The sequence below is a fragment of the Scyliorhinus torazame genome, chromosome 11, assembly GCF_047496885.1.
Source record: "Scyliorhinus torazame isolate Kashiwa2021f chromosome 11, sScyTor2.1, whole genome shotgun sequence".
NCBI classification, from domain to species: Eukaryota; Metazoa; Chordata; class Chondrichthyes; order Carcharhiniformes; family Scyliorhinidae; genus Scyliorhinus; species Scyliorhinus torazame.
The window spans coordinates 199,037,400-199,059,591 of NC_092717.1; the positions used below are offsets into that span (position 1 = coordinate 199,037,400).

Below are 22,192 nucleotides of genomic sequence, written 5' to 3' on the forward strand. Positions count from 1 at the left end.
TAGTGACCACAATATGGTACAATGTAAGGTTGCTATGGATAATGAAATAGAGAAGTTGCAAAAAAAAAGTTTTGGATTGGGAGAGCTGATTTTAGAAAAATAAGGGAGAATCTGGCCAAGGTCGACTGGGAACAGTTACTTGTGGGGAACTTTACAGAAGAGAGTGGGGGCATTCAAAAAGGAAATGGGGAGGGTGCAGGCACAAGGGTGGGATTCTTCTGTACCCGGCGGGGCGGGGGGTCCCGGTGGGATGGAGTGGCGTGAACCACTCGGGCATCGGGCCACCCCAAAGGAGCGGAATCCTCCGCACCTTCAGGGGCTAGGCCCGCCCCGGAGTGGTTGGTGCCCCGCCGGCCGGCGGGATAGGGGCTAGGCGCCACGCCAGCCGGCGCAGAAGGGCCTCCGCCGGCCGTCGTGAGTCGGTGCATGCACGGGCACGCCAGCGCGCATGCGCAGAGGGAATCGCTTCCAAACCGGGAATGGCGGAAGACAACGGCCTCCGGTGCGGAACAATAGAGTGCCCCCACTGCACAGGCCCGCCCGCGGATCGGTGGGCCCCGACCGCGGGCCCGGCCACCGTGGGGGCACCTCCCATGGCCAGATCCCCCCGCGACCCCCCAGGAACCCCGGAGCCCGCCCGCGCCGCCAGGTCCCGCCGGTAAGGGACCTACTCTAATCTACGCCGGTGTAACCGGCTACAGACGTGCGGGACTTCGGCCCATCGCGGGCCGGAGAATTCAGGCGGCCCAGGCGCCCATTGAGTCACACCGGACCCCGCCATTCTCCGAGGCGGGAAGCGCGACTCACTCCAGGCTGGTTTTTGAGGGCCGGGAGAATTGGGAGGACGGCGGGGGCGGGATTCACGCCGAACCCCGGCAATTCTCCCACCCGGCGAGGGGTTCCCTCTAGGGTGATAGGAAGGAGTAATAAGTCCAGATAACCATGGATGTCCAGAGGTATTCAGGATACGATGAGAAGAAAAAAAGAGCCTTTTATTAGGTCAAGGGGAGCAAATAAGTAAAGGCATTAGTGGAGTACAGAAAGTGCAGGGTAGAACTTAAGAAAGCAATTCGAAGAGCAAAGAGGGGATATGAGAAAGCTCTGGCTGGTAAAAGTAGGGAACGTTATAAAACATTCTCTAAGTATGTCAATGTGAAGAGGATATCCAGGGAAAGAGTGGGGTCCATGAGGGATAAAGGGTGGGTGGAAGATGTTGAACAAATACTTCATATCCATCTTCAACCAAGAAAATGAGGATGTAGGTATGTAACTCGGGGAGAGAGACTGCGATGTTCCCGAGCAAATTAACATTGGGAGTGACCATGGCCGGGATTCTCCGACACCCCGCTGGGTCAGAGAATCCCCGGGGGGAGGCGCGAATCCCGCCCCGCCGGCAGCTGCCCTATTCTCCGGTGCCATTTTTTGGGGGCCTGCGGGATTCCCGCCACGCCAGTCGGAGGCCGTTGACAGCGGCCCCCCCGGCAAATCTCTGAGCCCCGATAGGCTGAGTGGCCGTCCAGTTTTGGCCAGTCCCGCCGGTATGAATTACTCACCTCACGCATGACGGGACCTGGCAGGTTAGTGTGCGGGGGCGGTCCGGGGGAAGGGGGTGGGGGGGGGCACGTGGGGGTTTCTGACCCTGGGGAAGGGCCCCCACGGTGGTCTGACCCACAATCGGGGCCAACTGATGCTGCAGGCGGGCTGTTTCCTTGTGGGCCTTCTTTCCTCCGCGGCAGGCCACTATAGGGCTCCGCAATATTGCCCGGGGACCGGCGCGGAGAGAGAACCCTGCACATGCGTGGAAATACGCCGGCAGGTCTGCGCATGCGTGGAAATACGCTGGCCGGTCCACACAAGTGTGAGATCATGCCGGCCGTTCCGCGCATGCACGAACTTGTGCCGACCCTTTGGCACTGGCTAGAGTGGCGCCAATGACTCCGGCGGCAACCTAGCCCCCGAAAATTTGGAGAATTCCTCGCTTTCAGGGGCTGTTGACGCCGGAGTAGTAGCCGCCGGTTTTCCCGCCGGCGTGGGGACTTAGTCTCCAGAATGGAGAATCCCGCCCAAGATATTGAATGTGTTGGCAGGATTAAAAATCTCCAGGTCCGGATGAATTGTGTCCCAGGTTGCTGTGGGAGTCAAGGGAGGAGATCGCAGGGGCGATGTCCCAAATTTTTTATTCCTCTCTGGCCACGGAGAAGGTGCCAGAGAACTGGAGAATCGCGAATGTGGTCCCACTATTTAAGAAAGGTTAGAACATAGAACATAGAACATAGAACAATACAGCGCAGTACAGGCCCTTCGGCCCACGATGTTGCACCGAAACAAAAGCCATCTAACCTACACTATGCCATTATCATCCATGTGTTTATCCAATAAACTTTTAAATGCCCTCAATGTTGGCGAGTTCACTACTGTAGCAGGTAGGGCATTCCACGGCCTCACTACTCTTTGCGTAAAGAACCTACCTCTGACCTCTGTCCTATGTCTATTACCCCTCAGTTTAAAGTTATGTCCCCTCGTGCCAGCCATATCCATCCGCGGGAGAAGGCTCTCACTGTCCACCCTATCCAACCCCCTGATCATTTTGTATGCCTCTATTAAGTCTCCTCTTAACCTTCTTCTCTCCAACGAAAACAAACTCAAGTCCATCAGCCTTTCCTCATAAGATTTTCCCTCCATACCAGGCAACATCCTGGTAAATCTCCTCTGCACCCGCTCCAAAGCCTCCACGTCCTTCCTATAATGCGGTGACCAGAACTGTACGCAATACTCCAAATGCGGCCGTACCAGAGTTCTGTACAGCTGCAACATGACCTCCCGACTCCGGAACTCAATCCCTCTACCAATAAAGGCCAACACTCCATAGGCCTTCTTCACAACCCTATCAACCTGGGTGGCAACTTTCAGGGATCTATGTACATGGACACCTAGATCCCTCTGCTCATCCACACTTTCAAGAACTTTACCATTAGCCAAATATTCCGCATTCCTGTTATTCCTTCCAAAGTGAATCACCTCACACTTCTCTACATTAAACTCCATTTGCCACCTCTCAGCCCAGCTCTGCAGCTTATCTATATCCCTCAGTAACCTGCTACATCCTTCCACACTATCGACAACACCACCGACTTTAGTATCGTCTGCAAATTTACTCACCCACCCTTCTGCGCCTTCCTCTAGGTCATTGATAAAAATGACAAACAGCAACGGCCCCAGAACAGATCCTTGTGGTACTCCACTTGTGACTGTACTCCATTCTGAACATTTCCCATCAACCACCACCTCTGTCTTCTTTCAGCTAGCCAATTTCTGATCCACATCTCTAAATCACCCTCAATCCCCAGCCTCCGTATTTTTTGCAATAGCCTACCATGGGGAACCTTATCAAACGCTTTGCTGAAATCCATATACACCACATCAACTGCTCTACCCTCGTCTACCTGTTCAGTCACCTTCTCAAAGAACTCAATAAGGTTTGTGAGGCATGACCTACCCTTCACAAAGCCATGCTGACTATCCCTGATCATATTATTCCTATCTAGATGATTATAAATCTTGTCTCTTATAATCCCCTCCAAGACTTTACCCACTACAGACGTGAGGCTCACCGGCCTATAGTTGCCGGGGTTGTCTCTGCTCCCCTTTTTGAACAAAGGGACCACATTTGCTGTCCTCCAGTCCTCTGGCACTATTCCTGTAGCCAATGATGACATAAAAATCAAAGCCAAAGGTACAGCAATCTCTTCCCTGGCCTCCCAGAGAATCCTAGGATAAATCCCATCAGGTCCCGGGGACTTATCTATTTTCAGCCTGTCCAGAATTGCCAACACCTCTTCCCTACGTATCTCAATGCCATCTATTCTATTAGCCTGGGGCTCAGCATTCTCCTCCACAGCATTATCTTTTTCCTGAGTGAATACTGACGAAAAATATTCATTTAGTATCTCGCCTATCTCTTCAGACTCCACACACAATTTCCCATCCCTGTCCTTGACTGGTCCTACTCTTTCCCTAGTCATTCGCTTATTCCTGACATACCTATAGAAAGCTTTTGGGTTTTCCTTGATCCTTCCTGCCAAATACTTCTCATGTCCCCTCCTTGCTCGTCTTAGCTCTCTCTTTAGATCCTTCCTCGCTACCTTGTAACTATCCATCGCCCCAACCGAAACTTCACACCTCATCTTCACATAGGCCTCCTTCTTCCTCTTAACAAGAGATTCCACTTCCTTGGTAAACCACGGTTCCCTCGCTCGACACCTTCCTCCCTGTCTGACATACTTATCAAGAACACGCAGTAGCTGATCCTTGAACAAGCCCCACTTATCCAGTGTGCCCAACACTTGCAGCCTACTTCTCCACCTTATCCCCCCCAAGTCACGTCTAATGGCATCATAATTGCCCTTCCCCCAGCTATAACTCTTCCTTCCCCCAGCTATAACTCTATAAAGGTTGTAGGGATAAGCCAGGGAACTATAGACCAGTCAGTCTCACATCAATGGTAGGGTAACTTTTGGAGAAAATTCTGCAGGAGAGAACCTATCTCCACTTGGAGAGACAAGGTTTGATCAGTGATAGTCAACATGGCTTTGTCAGAGGGAGGTAATGTCTTACAAATTTGATTGAAGTTTTGAGGAGGTGGCCAGGTGTGTCGATGAGGGTAGTGCAATTGATGCAGCTTATATGGATTTCAGCAAAGCCTTTCACAAAGTCCCACATGGGAGACCTATAAGGAAGGCAAACATACATAGGATACAGGGCAATTTGATAAGGTGGATTCAAAATTGGCTTAATTGTAGGAGACAGAGGGCAATGACAAAAAGATGTTTTAGTGACTGTGAGCCAGTATCCAATGGCATACCACAAGGATCTGTGCTGTCCCCTATTATTATGACTATGTGGGGGGTAGGAGCAGTAGGTTTGCAGATGACACAAAGATTGATTGGGTGGTTAACAGGGAGATTGAGTGTCTTGGGTTACAGGAAGATATAGACTGGATGGTCAAATGGGTGGAGTGTCAGATGGAATTTAACCTTGAAAAGTGTGAAGTAATACACTTTGGAAGAAGTAATTTGATGAGGAAGTATTAAATGAACGGCATAACACTAGGAAGCTCTGAGGAACAAAGGGACCTTGACATGTTTGCCCACAGATCTCTGAAGGTGGGAGGATTGGTTAGTAGTGTTGTGAAAAAGGCAAATGGGGCACTTGCCTTTATCAATCGAGGCATAGATTACAAAAGCAGGGAGGCTTGTATAGAACTGTGGTGAGGCCACAGCTGGAGTACTGTGTGCAGTTCTGGTCACCACATTATAAGAAGGATGTGATTGCACTGGAGGGGCTGCAGAGGAGATTCACCAGGATGTTGCCTGGTATGGAACATTTAAGGTATGAAGAGAGATTGGATCGGCTTGGGTTGCTTTTGTTGGAGCAGAGAAGACTGAGGGGTGACCCGATCAAGGTGTAAAAGATTATGAGGGGCATGGACTGGGTGAATATGGAGCAGCTGTTCCCCTTAGTTGAAGGGTCAGTCACGAAGGGGCACAAGTTCAAGGTGAGGAGCAGGAGGTTCAGGGGGCACGTGAAGAAACACCTTTTTACCCAGAGCGTGGTGATGGTCTGGAATGCACTGCCTGGGAGAGTGGGAGAGGCGGGTTGCCTCACATCCTTTAAAGGTACGCGGATAAGCACTTGACACGTCATAACATTCAAGGCTATGGGCCAAGTGCTGATGAATGTGGTTAGGTAGGTAGGTCAGGCGTTTTTCATGCATCGGTGCAGACTCAATGGACCGAAGGGTCTCTTCTGCACTGTGTGATTCTGTGAAGTTTGCTGTTTTATATTATTTGGTTATAATTGGTGCTGCTTAATAAACAAATTGATGCCCAAGGCTATTTCCAGTGTGGCCTGTTTTTGTTGGGTCAAAGATATTTTGTTTTTATTCATGATCGAACGTCTCGGTGAAGCATAGAATCATAGAATTTACAGTGCAGAAGGAGGCCATTCGGCCCATCGAGTATGCACGGCCCTTGGAAAGAGCACCCCACCCAAGCTCACGCCTCCTCCACCCCATCCCCTTAACTCAGTAACCACAATTAAACTTTTTCGACACTAAGGGCAATTTAGCATGGCCAATCCACCTAACCCGCACATCTTTGGATTGTGGGAGGAAACCGGGCACCCGGAGGAAACCCATGCACACACGGGGAGAACGTGCAGACTCCACACAGACAGTGACCTAAGACGGGAATCGAACCTGGGACCATAAGAATTTCAATGAAAAGTTATTATTTTTGAATATGACTGAGAAACGCAAAGGTTTGCCTTGAGGTGGGGCCCATTCTAATTAACGTGCCTTCTCGCTCAATGACTCAGTGTCTCAGACTTCATTTACCCCAGAGGCACTATTGGCAGGCTAATGTGGGCAGAATGATGAATGGCCCAGGTACTTAAGAGAGAAACAAAGTCCTCTGTTATTTTTTTTTATCTGCAGAATTTATGATGGAGCAATGTTGGTTGTTGCCTTCTATATCGTTCTGTATTTCTGAAGCAGTGTTGGAGGGGATTGATGTCAGGCTCGTGGATGGGGTGCTGATCAAATGGATTACTTTGTCCTCGACTATCACCTCCACTAAATCAGCGTAGTATTTCCATCTCCTATCTCAGTTAGCTTTGAAGGAAATTGGCAGTTTAGTGCCAAATGTTTGTGCTGGGATCCATAATCACTATAATTTGAGTTGGCTTGCCTCAAACCTACCTCACTGAAGGCCTGCAGAGAAAGAGAAGGTTTTAATTCCGTCACCCTTGGTTATATTTGAAACCAAACATCAGAGTTTTTTAAAATAGACAAATCAGGGGAAGCTCGACAGGACATCATTAAAGTCAAACAAAGTCGAAGATAGACAACGTGAATTGCGAATTTGTGACTGAGTACTTAGTTGCCTTTAGATTATAATCAGAATTATTTTTTATCATCAATCCCACAGGTCTAGACCTTTGGAAGCAAAGAATAAGTAGGAGATAGTGCAATAAGACAATGACAAGCTATTTTACCTTGTCTAGGACAATGGAACCCAAGGACACTGTCTGCGTTTGAAATGGGGTAAATTCACAGCTAAACTGTGAGAACAATTGCTTAGCACAGAATGGTCAATCCATGGAACAGGCTTCCTCGGGAAATGGTGAAACAGAAAACACTGATCTATTCAAACAGGCATTTAAAGGCCTTTTCCCACGCTGCCTCAATTTTTAGGTTGGCGGATGTCAGTTGACGCCAAATAGAAAAAGTAAACTTTCTCGATGTCGGGTTTCGGGGAGGCAGGGGTGCTTCTATTTGATGGCCCTTTCAGATTTAGGGTGCCCTCCCCTCAAGGACCTGGGAGCTCCTGTCCTCCTCGTTCCCCAACCTTGGCGTTAGCTCCCCGACACCAAAATGGTCCCCATTTCTGACCCCATAGGACATCCCTTACCCTTCAACCCTTGGGACCCCTGGTACTGACCTGAAGTGTGGTCCTGGGACTTTGGCTCCGGCATGGTGCTGCAATATCTCTTCTGGTTACTGCAGTGGTGTACCTGCAGGGATTGAAGAGCTATCAGCCAGTCAGATTGGCCAACAGCTCTCCAAGTTAGCTTCCATCCAAGGGCAGATGGAGGTCCCACCTGTTGCCAATCAATGCTCAATTGTATGTATAATGGTAGCAAGCTTGTCGCCTTTGGAAGGGATGCATTCCCTGGCAACTCTCAGATGTCGGGATGACATGAGCTAACCACTTGCCATCCTGACAATTCAGGTCTATGTGCGCAATGCATTTCCAGAGAGTGACTAATAGAATAGACATTTGTCAATGCACAAGAACAGTGGACATATAATGGGTAACTTGGGCAACTCACAGGATCATGAATGGAAATATGTACTTTGTTCTCGGGGAAAAAAGGGATATTTGCAATTTTTGTTACTATGAAAAAAGGGATTATTGGATCTCAATACGGTTAGTTTTCTCCTGCCGAGTCAATGGTCTCTCGATAGACTCTCAAGGATAGTGGAGACAAGTGAGAAAGTATCCAAATTAGGCTTCTTGTCCATGGCTCTCATCACCTTGGTTAAAGAGCAATATCTCCATACACATTCATGTATGAACAGAAGGAATATCCACCGTTGGTTCTCCAGGATGTCCTTCACCTGGAAGTAGTGGGTTGGGGATGCCATGTCTAGACAGAGGCCAGTTAAAGGGCTTAGTGCAGGCCCGCTGAAATTGAGGAAACCTGTAAAGGACATGCTCACTTCATGTATCATTTTAATTTGTCCACATATCCACTGAGGTGCTGATGATGTAAGCTACAGGAAACCCGGCCTTGGTAATGGCTACCATCCAGATGAAGCAACGGAGGACCCATCACCAGTTTACACAGGACTAGGAAGTGCTAAGTGCCTGAGCAAAAAGGGCCTGGCTGACAAGCATGGGCCGCTGCAATGGCGATCATGGGCCTGATGATGGGTGCATCACTGGTGATGTTCCTATCCAGAGATGAGCGAAAAGCAATGATGGAAGTGCCCTGGGTATGTCCCGGTTTGTGGTTTCTCACACCTGCAAGCTTCTCCAGCACCATCTGCGACCACAAGGACTGGACAAATAATACGGATCTCCTCGCCTGCAGTGAGTGAATGTCTGTCTGGGTGCCTTTTAAATATGGTGCCAGGACCTTTGACCCTATGAGGTAATGGCAGGGCAGGAAACCTTCTACCACTGCCACCCCCCCCCCCCCCCACCCACACCCACACCACCCACCCACCCCGGCATGAAATTCAGCAAATTCCTTGAAGCTGCATAACTAATAAGCTGGGTGGTTTCAATGGGAAACTCTGACCTATATATCTGGTTATCTGTTCCAAGGCTGTAAAACCCCTAGGGAGTGGATTGGGTGGGTGGGTGGACCCAGTTACATGCAACTGGAGCAATTCATAAATGTCAACCCCAGTTTGCAAGCTATCTGTGACTTCTTGGGCTCTCTTCCAGATTTTAGGTTTTTTGATGTGTCACCTCACTCAGTATTTGCCACTTACATTGTGTTACTGCTGCCAATTTGTCAGTGAAATCTCGGAAAGTGACACTGCACCAACTTGTGATGTCCCACCATCAGAAACGTGAGAGTGAGTGAATCATATTCCAAACTCACTGCCATCCATTGGTCATCAAATACAACTATACTGGACCAATGTTAAGTTTAGTTTTTTCTTATTGCCTTGAGGTAAGTATCATCGCTGATAATATTTAAGCAGGCAGGATAACGCTTATATTCAAACCAGAGGAACTAAGGTTGAATCTTTCATCTGTGCTGTTTGAGCTTATTTCAGATACTGCCCAAATTCTCTCAAACTAAGAAGAGGAACAAGATGTAGAAAGCATTTCCACTATCCTGTGGAAAGGGGGATCCTGAGATAAGAACAGAATACTCCTCTACAGGCAAATAACCTGCTGACACTCACTTTCACACCACTGAGGAAGACCCAAAGAAATGCACCTCAGCCAGACTTCTCCCATCCAGAAGGACAAGGGGAAAACATGCTTGGATATGCCAGCCCTACAAATTCTTCTCCAAGTCACATATATCCTCCTTATAAAACTGCTCTTACGTTGTCGCTGGGTCAAAATCCTCAAATTCCCTCCCTGAAAGTACTGTGGGTGCACCTTCACCCTTCACTACGAGGACTGTATGTTGAAGAAGACACAACACCGCTCCCTCAAGATCAAAGAGACATGGCCAGTAAATCCCAGCTTTCCCAATGTCGCCGGCATCCTGAGACTGATTTTAAAAAGTGTACAAAACTTCACACCAATAACCTGTGACAAATACCTTCATGTTCAGTTCTCCACAGCTCTGATTGAAGGGAAATATGTGTGGTTACTACATTTCCAGTCAGGAGATGTGTGGTGTGGCATGTGTTACATTTTCAGATATCGGTCAAAGTACAGCACATACAGCTGTTAAGTGAACGGAAATTGTGACATGCCTCAAGAGGAAGAGGCTCCGACTCAACTTCATTATTTTTCAAGAACTCTAACTTCTGTATTTCTTCTGCTATAATTTTCTCTCCATTTTCTGTTTTCTAAATATCTGAAAAGGAGGAATGTGCAGGGATGTGGGGAGAAAGTGGGGTGGGAGTGTGGTAATATGTGAATTGTTCCTTAGGAGTGCCAGCATGGACACTGTGGTGAAATGGCCCCTTTGCAGGGGTGGGCTTCACAGACCACATGACCGGCTCAGGACCAATCGCAGAGGAGCGTGCGAACCCTGGCCAATGAGGAGTTTGCGCGAGGTCTGGGAGCAGGACCCCAGGCTGTGTGGACAAGGGAGCTGAAGTTTAAAGACCTGGGGCTGGATTCTCCAATTTTGGGACTACATCCCCACGCCGTCGTGAAAACTGTGGTCTTTTACACCAGGCAAACTGCCGATTGGCCCTCCCCCACCTGTTGTGGTCCTGGACTGAGTACGCATGCGCCACATGAGGTTCCCGAACGGCATGACCAGATTAGAACCATGCCATCGGGAATTCGGCCGGTCGGGGCCGGAGAATAGCGGCACTGGCCTCAGGCAATGGCCTGAGGTGGTGGATACTCAGCGCGGCGTACTCCCCAAGTACGGCGCTTTTTGGGAGATGGAGAATAGCGGAACCGGCGCTGATCCCGATTTCGTGCGGTAAAACGGATTCTCCGCCCCGCCGCCGAACTCGATTTTGCCGTCGGGGTGCGGAGAATCCAGCTTCTGTTGTATAGCGTTCTGTGCCTGTCATCTAACTATCTTTGCCTTTCATCAATAAACCCCTTTGTTAGAAGGGATGAAGGGACTTGGGGAGTGTGTGTATCAGCCAAGTTGATGGGGGAATGGTTGTTGGTTGGGGGGAGGTGTTACGCACTGAATTATGTTTACTGTATCTTTTGTTGTTATAAAACCATAAATGCCTGAATAAAATGTTTGTTAAAAAAAAATAAACCCCTTTACTTATTACTGAAAACCTCCAGTGCATGTCTCAAGCCACCACAAAGACAATGAGCCAAATGGCCTTCTTCCCTGCTGTATCGATTCTTTATATCTCCGTCACTTTCCATTCCTCCTACTATCTGACAGGTTTTTAACGTTTACCGACTGCTTCAGGGAGAATAGGGGTACAGATAAAATAAAGCTTACAACACAGTAGCTGTGACTTGACATGACGCGCGTTGGCGTTCTCCTTTTGCTGCCTGACTTACTAGTAAACGAGCTGGTTAAAATGTGCAAATTAGTATCATTCTACTTCAATACTAGTTCAGCTTTTACACTTTTAACTTATTTTGCATTGTTAAGGGAGGATCGGCCTTGTCTCCAAACGCAGTGACGAGTAAGAAGAGAGCACAGGAGCAAATGATCAACCTGGCTGAAGAGGTTGGCTGCACAACTTTTAACAAAACATCCCTTTTATCCTGCCTCCGAGCTCTACCTGCACTAACCCTGAACACCGCACAGACTAAGGTCAGTAACAGTCCAGTAAATATTCTGTTAATCATACATTCCTCTCCAGAAACCTTAATTTCAGCGATCATGATTTTTGGGTCATGCTTTTGACTTGATATCTAGCATTATGCATTGGTCCGTGAATGTTTTCCATCAGTTTTCCTGTGTCAACTGATAGAAGAACCAGAGGTGAGGTGAGGAGTATCTTCTTTTAGACAGCAAGTCGTTATGATCTGGAATTTGCTGTCTGAAAAGGTGGCGGAAGTAGACTCAACAGCAACTTTCAAGAGGTTGTTTAATAAATACTTGGAAGGAGAAAAGTTTGCAAGGGAAAGGGCAAAGGAGTGGAAATAATTTGATCGTTCTTTCTAAGCGCTGACACGGGTAGTGTTGGCCAAATAGTCTCTTCCTGTATCATTTTATGCTTCATTGGTAGGAGGTACTTGAGAAGGTTACACGCTTGCCCCAAGGGACAGTTGCCTTAAAGGGTTAAGCCTCGGACAGTCTCAGGTGGACAGCTAAATGCACAATGTACAGTGATAAGCTGCCGCATTCGGGAGAGGGGACATCTAGCACTCAACAACCACAGGGAGAGGTCTCCAGCCTGAGCCATCTCACGTTCTAAACGGGATACCTAATGTTGACAAAGAAAACACCCGGGCAAAAAAACCAACCCTACGAGCTGCAGAAGAATCTAAGTTTTATTTTAACTTAATGTCAACTGAGTGACGCAGCCGATTAGAAATAGGACAATAACACTTTGCATCTGGTTGCTGGAATTAAATACAGCCCGGACAGAGAGAATGAATCTCTGCCAAATGGAAGCACTGTTAGTGAAATGAGTCTGGGCAGCCTCAGTGAGTTTTCAGTTCAACATAAAACAACCCATATTTGTGTACAAATTGGCAGTTGGAACACTTGTAAATTTTACAATTTTAGTACTCCTGGCAAGCAAAGCTGTGTCAAATCATAAACCTTATCCCTAAATCCCTTGAAAACAGCTTGGATAAAAAAGTAATGGAGGTGATATGCAGCCACAGTATTGTGAGGCTGTGATGGAGCCAGTGGCGGACCTATATTTTTGGGGCCCTGAAGCTTGAACTGTTATGGGGGCCCCTTCGCAACCAGCAACGAGGTCTGGGTAACCACTGTTATCTTCTTCAATGGGGTTGTTCCATGACAGATCACCACAATTTAAAAAAAATGTAACCACTACATCTCAGATTTTGATTAAAATTGCTGTCCTGGATTATCTCACATGTCAAAGTCACTGCTGTGAATAAAAAATTCCTATGCCTTATAGTTTTCGAGTTATGGGGGGATGAACATTAGAGAAATGTTATATACATGCATGATGCATCATAGAATGATGAAATAAAACATAGAAAAGACCACAGTCAATATAATATTTTATTTTAGACACCTATGAGAATGCATACTCCATGAAGCACATTTTACAAAATACTCTTTTTTCTGTTTTTTCTGGCAACATATTCACGCACAGTTTTGTCATATGAGAGCTTCCTTGCAATGTCATTTTCTAGAGACAATATGCATAAAGAATTTAAGCGCTCTTCAGTCGTGATAGACCGAAATTTGTTCTTTATAAAGGATAGCTTTGAAAAATGTCTTTCTGCTTCACAGCTCGTGATAGGCATTGTCAAGTACAGCTTAAGCGCAGTAGTAATATTGGGGAACACTTCAATTAGATGTTGCTCACAAATAAGCTGAAAAACTTCTGCGCATTGCATTTTAGATGGCATGTTTTCTTCTGTGTTCTGGGATTTCCGAAGGTGCAAATATTCTTTGAACTGATAACACTCGTTTACTAATTTGTGGTCAATATCATCTTTGTAATACGATATTATAAGTTTAATACTGTCCTCACCAATTTCAGAATTGTTCATCAATTCTGAGAGGAACTTGAACCTTTTCGCAATCTGCTCATATGGGTCAATCCTCTTGCATAACTGGGTTATCAAGCAGTCATAGAGTTGATATAGAACTTCTATCCTAAATTTGTCAGCTCCTCTCAAAGAAGCAATACCACTTGTTCCATCTGAAAATTTCCTTGTAACAACGCGTTTGGAAGCATCAGAATAACTTGAGGTGATATGTTCACACAAACCTTTTGCTTTTGATTCATAGTGTGCAATCCTATCGGCTGAATTTTTTCTGCATTCTTTAACAAACAAAAGTAAAGATGATAGCAGAAGAAAACCTTCAAATACATCAAAATCAGTGGTTTGGAGTTTCTTACTTGTTTTGTTGAAACGCTCCAGCACTTCTTCCCAAACGACTGTTAAAATAGCATATTCCTGCTTTACCAAATTGTGGTATAAATTCTTTGCATCTCGTTTACATTCAGGCTTCTCTTCTGAGTCTTCAAAAATATGTTTGAGAGTTTGTAAAATACCTATATATCCATTTTTAATTGCCCGGACTGCTTCATAGTGTGCAGACCATCTAGTTACACTTAAGCACTTTAGAGAAAAATGTAGATTGCCCTGCGTGTTTAAAATCCCCCATCTTCGTGGAGATCCAGAAAAGAAAACATACAGCTCCTGCAAAATGCCAAAATAGTCAACAACTTCAGGTACAGTAGACACTGCCTTTTCTCCAACAAGGTTAAGTGAATGGGCTGCACATGGTACATAGTCTGCGTACCTGTTAATGTTTTTAAAGAGTACTTGCAGCCCTTTCTCCGAGCCCTTCATGTTAGATGCATTATCGTAAGACTGACCACGGATATTTTCAAATGAAAGCCTATGTACACCCAGAACTTGTTGTATTTTGTTGAACAAGAACGTGGATGAATGATTTTCTATCGGTAAAAATTTTAAAAATCTTTCACAGGATTTTCCATTATAGCAGTATCGAACCACAATTAACAGCTGGTCAACATGTGTCAGGTCAGGCGTAGAGTCAACAATAATAGAGTAGTATTTGGTGTCTAGGTTGTTGATTTGATTCACAATTTCACCTTGCACATGTTTTCCCATGATTTCTATCAATTCTTCATACACGGGTTTGGATAGGTAAGTAGCATTTACTTTTTCATTTTTACATTTCTCGATATGTCCATGTAAAAATGGGTTGAACTCTGCAATACGTTCAATGGCCCCCATGAAGTTTCCATTATTTGGTGAGCCCCACTTCTCCTCATGACCTCTAAAGGCCAAACCTCTTTCACTTAAGCTGACATGATACTTTAATAGCCTTTTAATTTTTATTTTAACTATTATTTTGTATTGAATTACACTATATTATTAATATTATTTTTTTTAAATCCCCTTCTCATACAGTCGACACAAAATTTTTAAACAATGTGGACTAAACTCGCTTCTGGGGCCCCTCCGGGATTAGGGGCCCTGTAGCTTAAACTTCATTAGTTTCATAGTAGATCCGTCCCTGGATGGAGCTCTCCTACAGGGAATGGATTGAAATGAAAAATGAAATGAAATGAAAATCACTTGTTGTCACAAGTAGGTTTCAAATGAAGTTACTGTGAAAAGCCCCTAGTCGCCACATTCCAGCGCCTAAACGGGGAGGCTGGTACGGGAATTGAACCATGCTGCTGGCCTGCCTTGGTCTGATTTAATAGCCAGCTATTTAGCCCTGTGCTAGGATTCATCAGAAAGTGATGAGAGACCCACAATGCAGGATCGCATTCATGCAGTCTCAATAGGGGAGGCTGAAGCCAAAAGTCATCGTGATTGCGGGGTCAGGAGGAAGTTGAGGGCGAGGGCGTCAAACAGTTAAGGGGAAATGGGGAGACAGTTGGTCAGGTGTCTGCTTTTTTTTGTGGGTTTGTCTCAGGATTCCTTGGCTACAGCTCCTCTCTAAGGTGCTTCTCATTCATCTTCTCTCAGTGAGCTGACATCATTGTGACATAGGTCCTCACGCACATGCTCAGTAGCTATTATTAGAGTTAAGGGAGGAGGTCCAGGGGGCAGGCCTGAGGGGTATTCAGATGGTTTGGGGCAGCGAGTGGGGGGTTGGGGTCAGTTGTGGTAAAGGAATGTGGGTTTGAAGGTTGGGGAGGGGGATCAATGGTCTCATGTTGGCGGGTGAATTGGAGCTGAGGTGATATTGAGGCAAAGGTGCAGATGGGGGGATGGGGGTGGAGAGATTTGGCTCCTCCCTCTGTAACTGGATCCTGAACTTCCTTACCCACAGACCACAATCAGTAAGGATAGGCAACAACACCTCCTCCACGATCATCCTCAACACCGGTGCCCTACAAGGCTGTGTCCTCAGCCCCCTACTATACTCCTAATATACCTATGACTGTGTGGCTAAATTCCCCTCCAACTCAATTCTCAAATTTGCTGATGATATCACCATAGTGGGTCGGATTTCAAACGAGTACAAGAATGAGATACAGAATCCGGTGAACTGGTGCGCCGGCAATAATCTCTCCCTCAATGTCAACAAAACGAAGGAGATTGTCATCGACTTCAGAAAGCATAGAGGAGAACATGCCCCTGTCTATATCAATGGGAAAGAAGTAGAAAGGGTCAAAAGCTTCAGGTTTTTAGGTGTCCAGATTACCAACAACCTGTTGGGGCAGCATGGTAGCTTGTGGTTAGCACAGTTGCTTCACAGCTCCAGGATCCCAGGTTCGATTCCTGGCTTGGGTCACTGTGCGGAGTTTGCACATCCTCCCCGTGTCTACGTGGGTTTCCTCCGTGTGCTCCGGTTTCCTCCCACAGTCTAAAGATGTGCGGGTTAGGTGGATTGGCCATGCTAAATTGCCCTTAGTGTCAAAATAAAACATTACGTGGGGGTTACTGGGATCGGGTAGAGACGCGGGCTTGAGTCGGGTGCTCTTTGTAAGGGCTGGTGCAGACTCGATGGGCCGAATGGCCTCCTTCTGCTCTGTAAATTCTATGATTCCATTCCATGATTCTGTCCTGGTCTCCGCATGCCAACAATATAGTTAAGGAAGCCCACCAACTAATCTACTTTCTCAGAAGACTAAAGAAATTTGTTATGTCAGCTACGACTCTCACCAACATTTACAGATGCACCATTGAAAGCATTCTTTCTGGTTGTATCACACCTTGGTATGGTTCCTGCTCTGCCCAAGACCACAGGAAAATACAAAAGGTTGTGAATGTAGCCCGGTCCATCACGCAAACCAGCCTCCCATCCATTGACTCTATCTATAATTCCCACTACCTCGGAAAGGCAAACAGCATAATTAAGGACCCCACGCACCCTGCACATACTCACTTCCACCTTCTTCCATCAAGAAAAAGATACAAAAGTTTGAGGTCACGTACCAACCGACTCAAGAACAGCTTCTTCCCTGCTGCCATCAGACTTTTGAATGGACCTACCTCGTATTAAGCTGATCTTTTCTCTACATCCTAGTTATGACTGTAACATTACTTTCTGCAGTCTCTCCTTCCTTCCCTATGTACGGTATGCGTTGTCTGCATAGCATGCAAGAAACAACACTTTTCACTGTAGACTAATACATGTGACAATAATAAATCAAATCAAATCAAAAGATTAATGATCCGTGAAGTGCTATAAGAACAAACAAAGCCAACCCTCTTTTGAGATAGCCTTCAGCTGTCAATCAAGAGGATTTCAAAGTCAATGGGGTGTGAAATTCAATGTGAACAGTCAAATACAAAAAGCAGGTGGGTGGGAGGGGGGGTGGGAAAAGGAGGAAAGAGGGGCCATGATGGTGGAATCAGAGGAATATCCCATAAGGAAGGACCACTGATCACAGAGATTTCACAGAGAGGCCCCTTGATCCAGGAGGTAAAGGCACTCACCCCCATATGCAACATGTCCATTTCTCAACAAAATTGCAGGTTATCTGGGACTCGGGAAACTCCGTCAATCAGAGTTAAAGTTACAAATCTGAGTGACGTGAGACTTGCTGCATCATTATCATATTGTGGACCTGTGCCTGGAAGCACGTTCCACCGTTTGTCAGTAGTATCGAGTAACAACCCCGAGACATAAATTTCAGTTTAAACAATCACACTGATTTATTGTATTGAAAGCAACTTACTAACGAAATACTGTTACATAAAGCAAATCTATTCTCGTGTGTGTGTGTGTGTGTGTGATATTACCCATCTGTCCTCAGGTTGATCAGGCCTGGTGCGATACACCATCGCCAAGTTTGAACCAAAGGCCGTCTTCTGGAGAGCTGGTCCTGGTCTCTCTCTCTCTGTAGGTTTTCCTGCCTTGGGCAATTGTAAACCTTGTTTTATCCTCCTTTCTTCCCAGCCGCTGGAATTCGACTTACTGAATATTGGGGGCAATTTTCCAGCCGCGTTGCGCCCAGTGCAAATCCCTCCACACCATGAGAATTCTGGGAGAAGCCCAAAACGGAATTTGCACTGGGTGCAAAACAGGTTCCAATGCTCCCGTTCCGCTCCAGTTGTCATGATCAGGATTGCGAGATTCTGATCAGAGCTTATTTGCATTCATTTAAATCACAATAGTAAGATCAAGATAAAAATGCAACAGCTTCCAGCTATGCTCCCCCTTCCACTCTCAGCGAGAAGTCACCTGAGCGCAATTCCCTCAAAGCGGGGTACCTCTCCACTAACCTCCAGGGAGCACAAGGCACAGCCAAATGCTGTGGGGAGTCCTTCAAGGGAGCTGGGACTTGGGGGCATCGAGAAGGGCTGAAGGGGGCCAGGTAAAGGTATCCCCTGGGATGGGGGTCGATTTGGGTCTGTGAAGCCTTAAAGCCTACTCTCTTTCATGTTTACCATCAATAACAGGGCGAAGCACAACTGCAGTCTGTCTGTCCTAAAATCCTCTTACAGGACAGAGCCATGCTGCACCTTGTCTTTTGGAGAAGAATTTCACTCCCCTTGATGTTTCAATAGGCTTTGTGGTTGCACTGTTGCAGCATGCCTTCTTTTATCCCTTTAGACTAGTTTTTTTCCATTGAATTTCACACCCCACTGACTTTTACATTAATCTTGATTGACAGCTGAAGGCTATCTCAAAGGAGGGTTGGCTTTGTTTGTTCTTGTAGCACTTCACGGATCATTAGTTCTGAATGGCTTCATCGTTTGAGCAAGTGCACTACCTGAGTGCATTTCTTTCGTAATGGTTTTCTTTAATGCCTGAAGTGGATCCTATAAAGTGCAGATGCTCAGTCTGAAAGCATTTATTTTAGACTGGACATATTTTAGACGGAATCTTTTTCAACCTCTGATGCCTGAACAGCATGCCTGCACTGGAGGTACCTTTCCACCAAAGAAGCATCTGGTACCACTTAAACATTGAAATGCAAGAGTTCCTTAATGAGGACATCCTCGTAGCCACTGTTGAATTCTCTGAATAGAAGGGATAACCAAGCCGAGGGGGACTCACAGGCCTTCGTAGCCCCCCCTCCCCCCCCCCCCCCAGATGGTCAGGGACATGACTGGACAATGGCCTGGCACTGCCTTGTGACACCCTGGCAGTGCCAACCTGGCATGTGGGATCTGAAGGGGAAGACTGAGGAGGGGGTCAGCGTGCGTCCCTGAAGTTGGAGGGGCCTTTATCAACCCTGTAGTGGGGTGTCGCTCACTTGGCGGGGGGTGATAATGACAGCGATGTGATGAGAAGGGGGATCTTTGCTCGTGAGAAGTGGGGGGGGGGGGCAGTAGAGTTAATCTGAGACCAGGGAACACTGTTTAATGGATTCCCTGATCTCTGAGGATCAGGCCTTGTCGGTGTCCTGGAGTCCCACAGAACACATTGGCACGAATCACCCCTCGCTTCTAACAAATTGTGGTGTGAGTGGTTTGCAATCTGGATCGTGCCAAACCACTCAATGGGAATCACACCTCATTTCCCCCTGAAGACCACACGTGGAAATGTTTTGGGAGAATTGCACCCATTGTTCTGTGAATCAATTTTTTTCCTGGATCCTTTCTGCTGAACGGCCGATCGTTCGTGCCTCTTATCTCTTGTCCTATTCTACACAATAGGACACAATGGATCCACCTCCTGGTGGGGACATCTCCAGCTCCAAATGTAATAAGTTCTGTTGTGGTGCTGTTATTGTAAAATACTCCAGGAAATACCATGTCTTGCAGTTTCTTTTCAGTGAGCTCATTCTTTTTCAGGATTCTGATCAGCAGTCTCTAATAATGAGATGAATTCCTTACTGGGTATCACAATATTTAAAGTTACGATTCACTTTCTGTGGTAGTCGGTATTAAGGGTATTACGGTACCCAGGTTAATGCTGTAAGACCATTGGTGTGGGAGGTACCGGAGACAGCAATATCATTGGTGAAGCCTGCCTGCTGGTTCCGCCCAGTCAGGCGGAGTATAAGAGCCTGTGTCTCCCTAGCAGCTGCATTCTGTACCTTCACTGCTGGGGGAAACACCTAGTCCAATAAAGCCTTCAATTGTCATCCAATCTCGCTTCTGGGGTTATTGACCGAGCATCAATTAATTGGACTAGATTTTAAAGAATGGAGCTCCGAATCAGGCCGGAGTGTCTGCAACTCAGCCCCACGTGGAAAACTCAGCGGCAACCTTCAAACATTGGCTGCCGTGCTTCAAAGGGTACCTCAGGACGACCACGACTGCACCTACGAAAGACCAGAAACTACAAGTTCTCCACTCGAGGGTGAGCCTAGAGATGTGCACCCTCATCGAGGATGCGGACGATTTCGAGGCCGCAATGACCCTGCTGGAAGGACACGATATTCGCCCAGTAAACCAGGTCTACGTCTGACATCTGCTAGCGACGAGGCGACAAATCCCCGGGGAATCGCTAGCGGAATTCTACCGTGCGCTTCTGGTGTTAGGTAGGAACTGTGACTGCCCGCAAGTTTCAGCCAGCGACCACACAGATCTTTTGATCCGGGACGCATTAGTTGCAGGTATGCTGTCCTCCCAAATCCGCCAGCGGCTGCTAGAAAAAGAGACGCTAGGCCTCAAGGAGGCATGGGCCCTTGCTAACTCCCTGGATGTGGCCTCCCAAAACGCCCACGCTTACGTACCTGACCACGTGGCAGACCCTTGGGCAGCGTGGAACCCCCCCCCCCCCCCGCGGCTGACTCCGATGCATCCCCCATCCCCCCACAAGCTTGTGCTGCGCGACTACCAGGCAACCCCGGGGGGCCCCGCTGTTATTTTTGCGGGAAAGCCAAGCATCCCCGAGCGCTGCCCAGCCCGCACCTCCACCTGCAAAGGGTGCGGCAAAAAGGGCCATTTTGCGGCGGTATGCCAGGCCCGGGCGGTCGACGTGGTCTCCGGGGGCGAACCGGGACCTCCACCCCAACTCTCTCCACGTGCCATGTGCGGTCAGCGGGTGCCGCCATCTTCCTGTTCCAGAGCCACGTGCGGGCCCTGGGCGCCGCCATCTTGTTCCCCAGGGACCACGTGCGACGGATGGAAGCCGAAATCTTGCACACCATCTTGCACACCCCCAGCCATGTGCGACCAGAGGGCGGCGCCTTCTTGGCTGGAGTCTCAGGACCCCGATTCGGATGACCACACACCACCCGAGGAAAACCTCCAATTTTTGCCACAACTTGCCTCGGTGACCCTGGACCAGTCTCGGCCCCGAATGCTCTCGACCGCGACGACGACCGTGCTCATCAATGGGCACAAAACATCCTGCCTGATCGACACTGGGAGCACAGAGAGCTTCATACACCCCAACATGGTAAGGCGCTGTTCTCTTCCCATCCACCCAGTTAACCAAAAAATCTCCCTGGCCTCCGGGTCTCACTCTGTAGAGATCAAATGGTTCTGCATAGCGACCTCACGATCCAGGGAAGGGAATTAAAACATTTCCGCCTCTACGTCCTCCCTCACCTCTGTGCTGCCACGCTCCGAGGGTTAGACTTCCAATGTTACCTCCAGAGTTTAACTTTTAAATTCGGCGGCCCTATAGCCCCCTCACTGTCTGCAGCCTCGCGACCCTCAAGGTCGATCCGCCTTCCTTTTTGCGAACCTCACCCCGGATTACAAACCTGTCGCCACCAGGAGCAGATGGTACAGTGCCCAGGACCGGACCTTCATTAGGTCGGACGTCCAGCGGTTACTGAAGGAAGGTATTACTGAGGCTAGCAACAGTCCCTGGAGAGCTCAAGTAGTGGTTGTAAAGACCGGGGAGAAGCATAGGATGGTCATCGGTTATAGTCAGACCATCAACAGGTATACGCAGCTCAACGCGTACCCTCTCCCCCGCATATCTGATCTGGTTAATCAGATTGCACAATAAAAGGTCTTTTCCACGGTGGATCTAAAATCCGCCTACCACCAGCTCCCCATCCGCCCTAGCGACCGCAAATACACTGCATTCGAAGCAGATGGGCGGCTCTACCACTTCCTAAGGGTTCCCTTCGGTGTCACAAATGGAGTCTCGGTCTTCCAACGGGAGATGGACCTGATTGATGCAGGTAGGGCAGTGATTGATGCAGGTAGGGCAGTAGATGTTGTCTATATGATTGATGCAGGTAGGGCAGTAGATGTTGTCTATATGGACTTCAGTAAGGCCTTTGACAAGGTCCCTCATGGTAGACTAGTACAAAAGGTGAAGTCACACGGGATCAGGGGTGAACTGGCAAGGTGGATACAGAACTGGCTAGGCCATAGAAGGCAGAGGGTAGCAATGGAGGGATGCTTTTCTAATTGGAGGGCTGTGACCAGTGGTGTTCCACAGGGATCAGTGCTGGGACCTTTGCTCTTTGTAGTATATATAAATGATTTGG

The 22,192-nt window shown here is 47.5% G+C and overlaps 1 protein-coding gene across 1 annotated transcript in view; it reads left to right on the forward strand.

The window, feature by feature from the left end:
- Positions 1 to 22,192, forward strand: part of tg (thyroglobulin) — a 613,433-nt gene that overhangs the window by 391,736 nt on the left and 199,505 nt on the right. Inside the window, exon 44 of the mRNA XM_072468601.1 lies at positions 11,341 to 11,505. Coding sequence (XP_072324702.1) covers positions 11,341 to 11,505 — 165 coding nt within the window. The remainder of the gene's footprint in view (positions 1 to 11,340; positions 11,506 to 22,192) is intronic.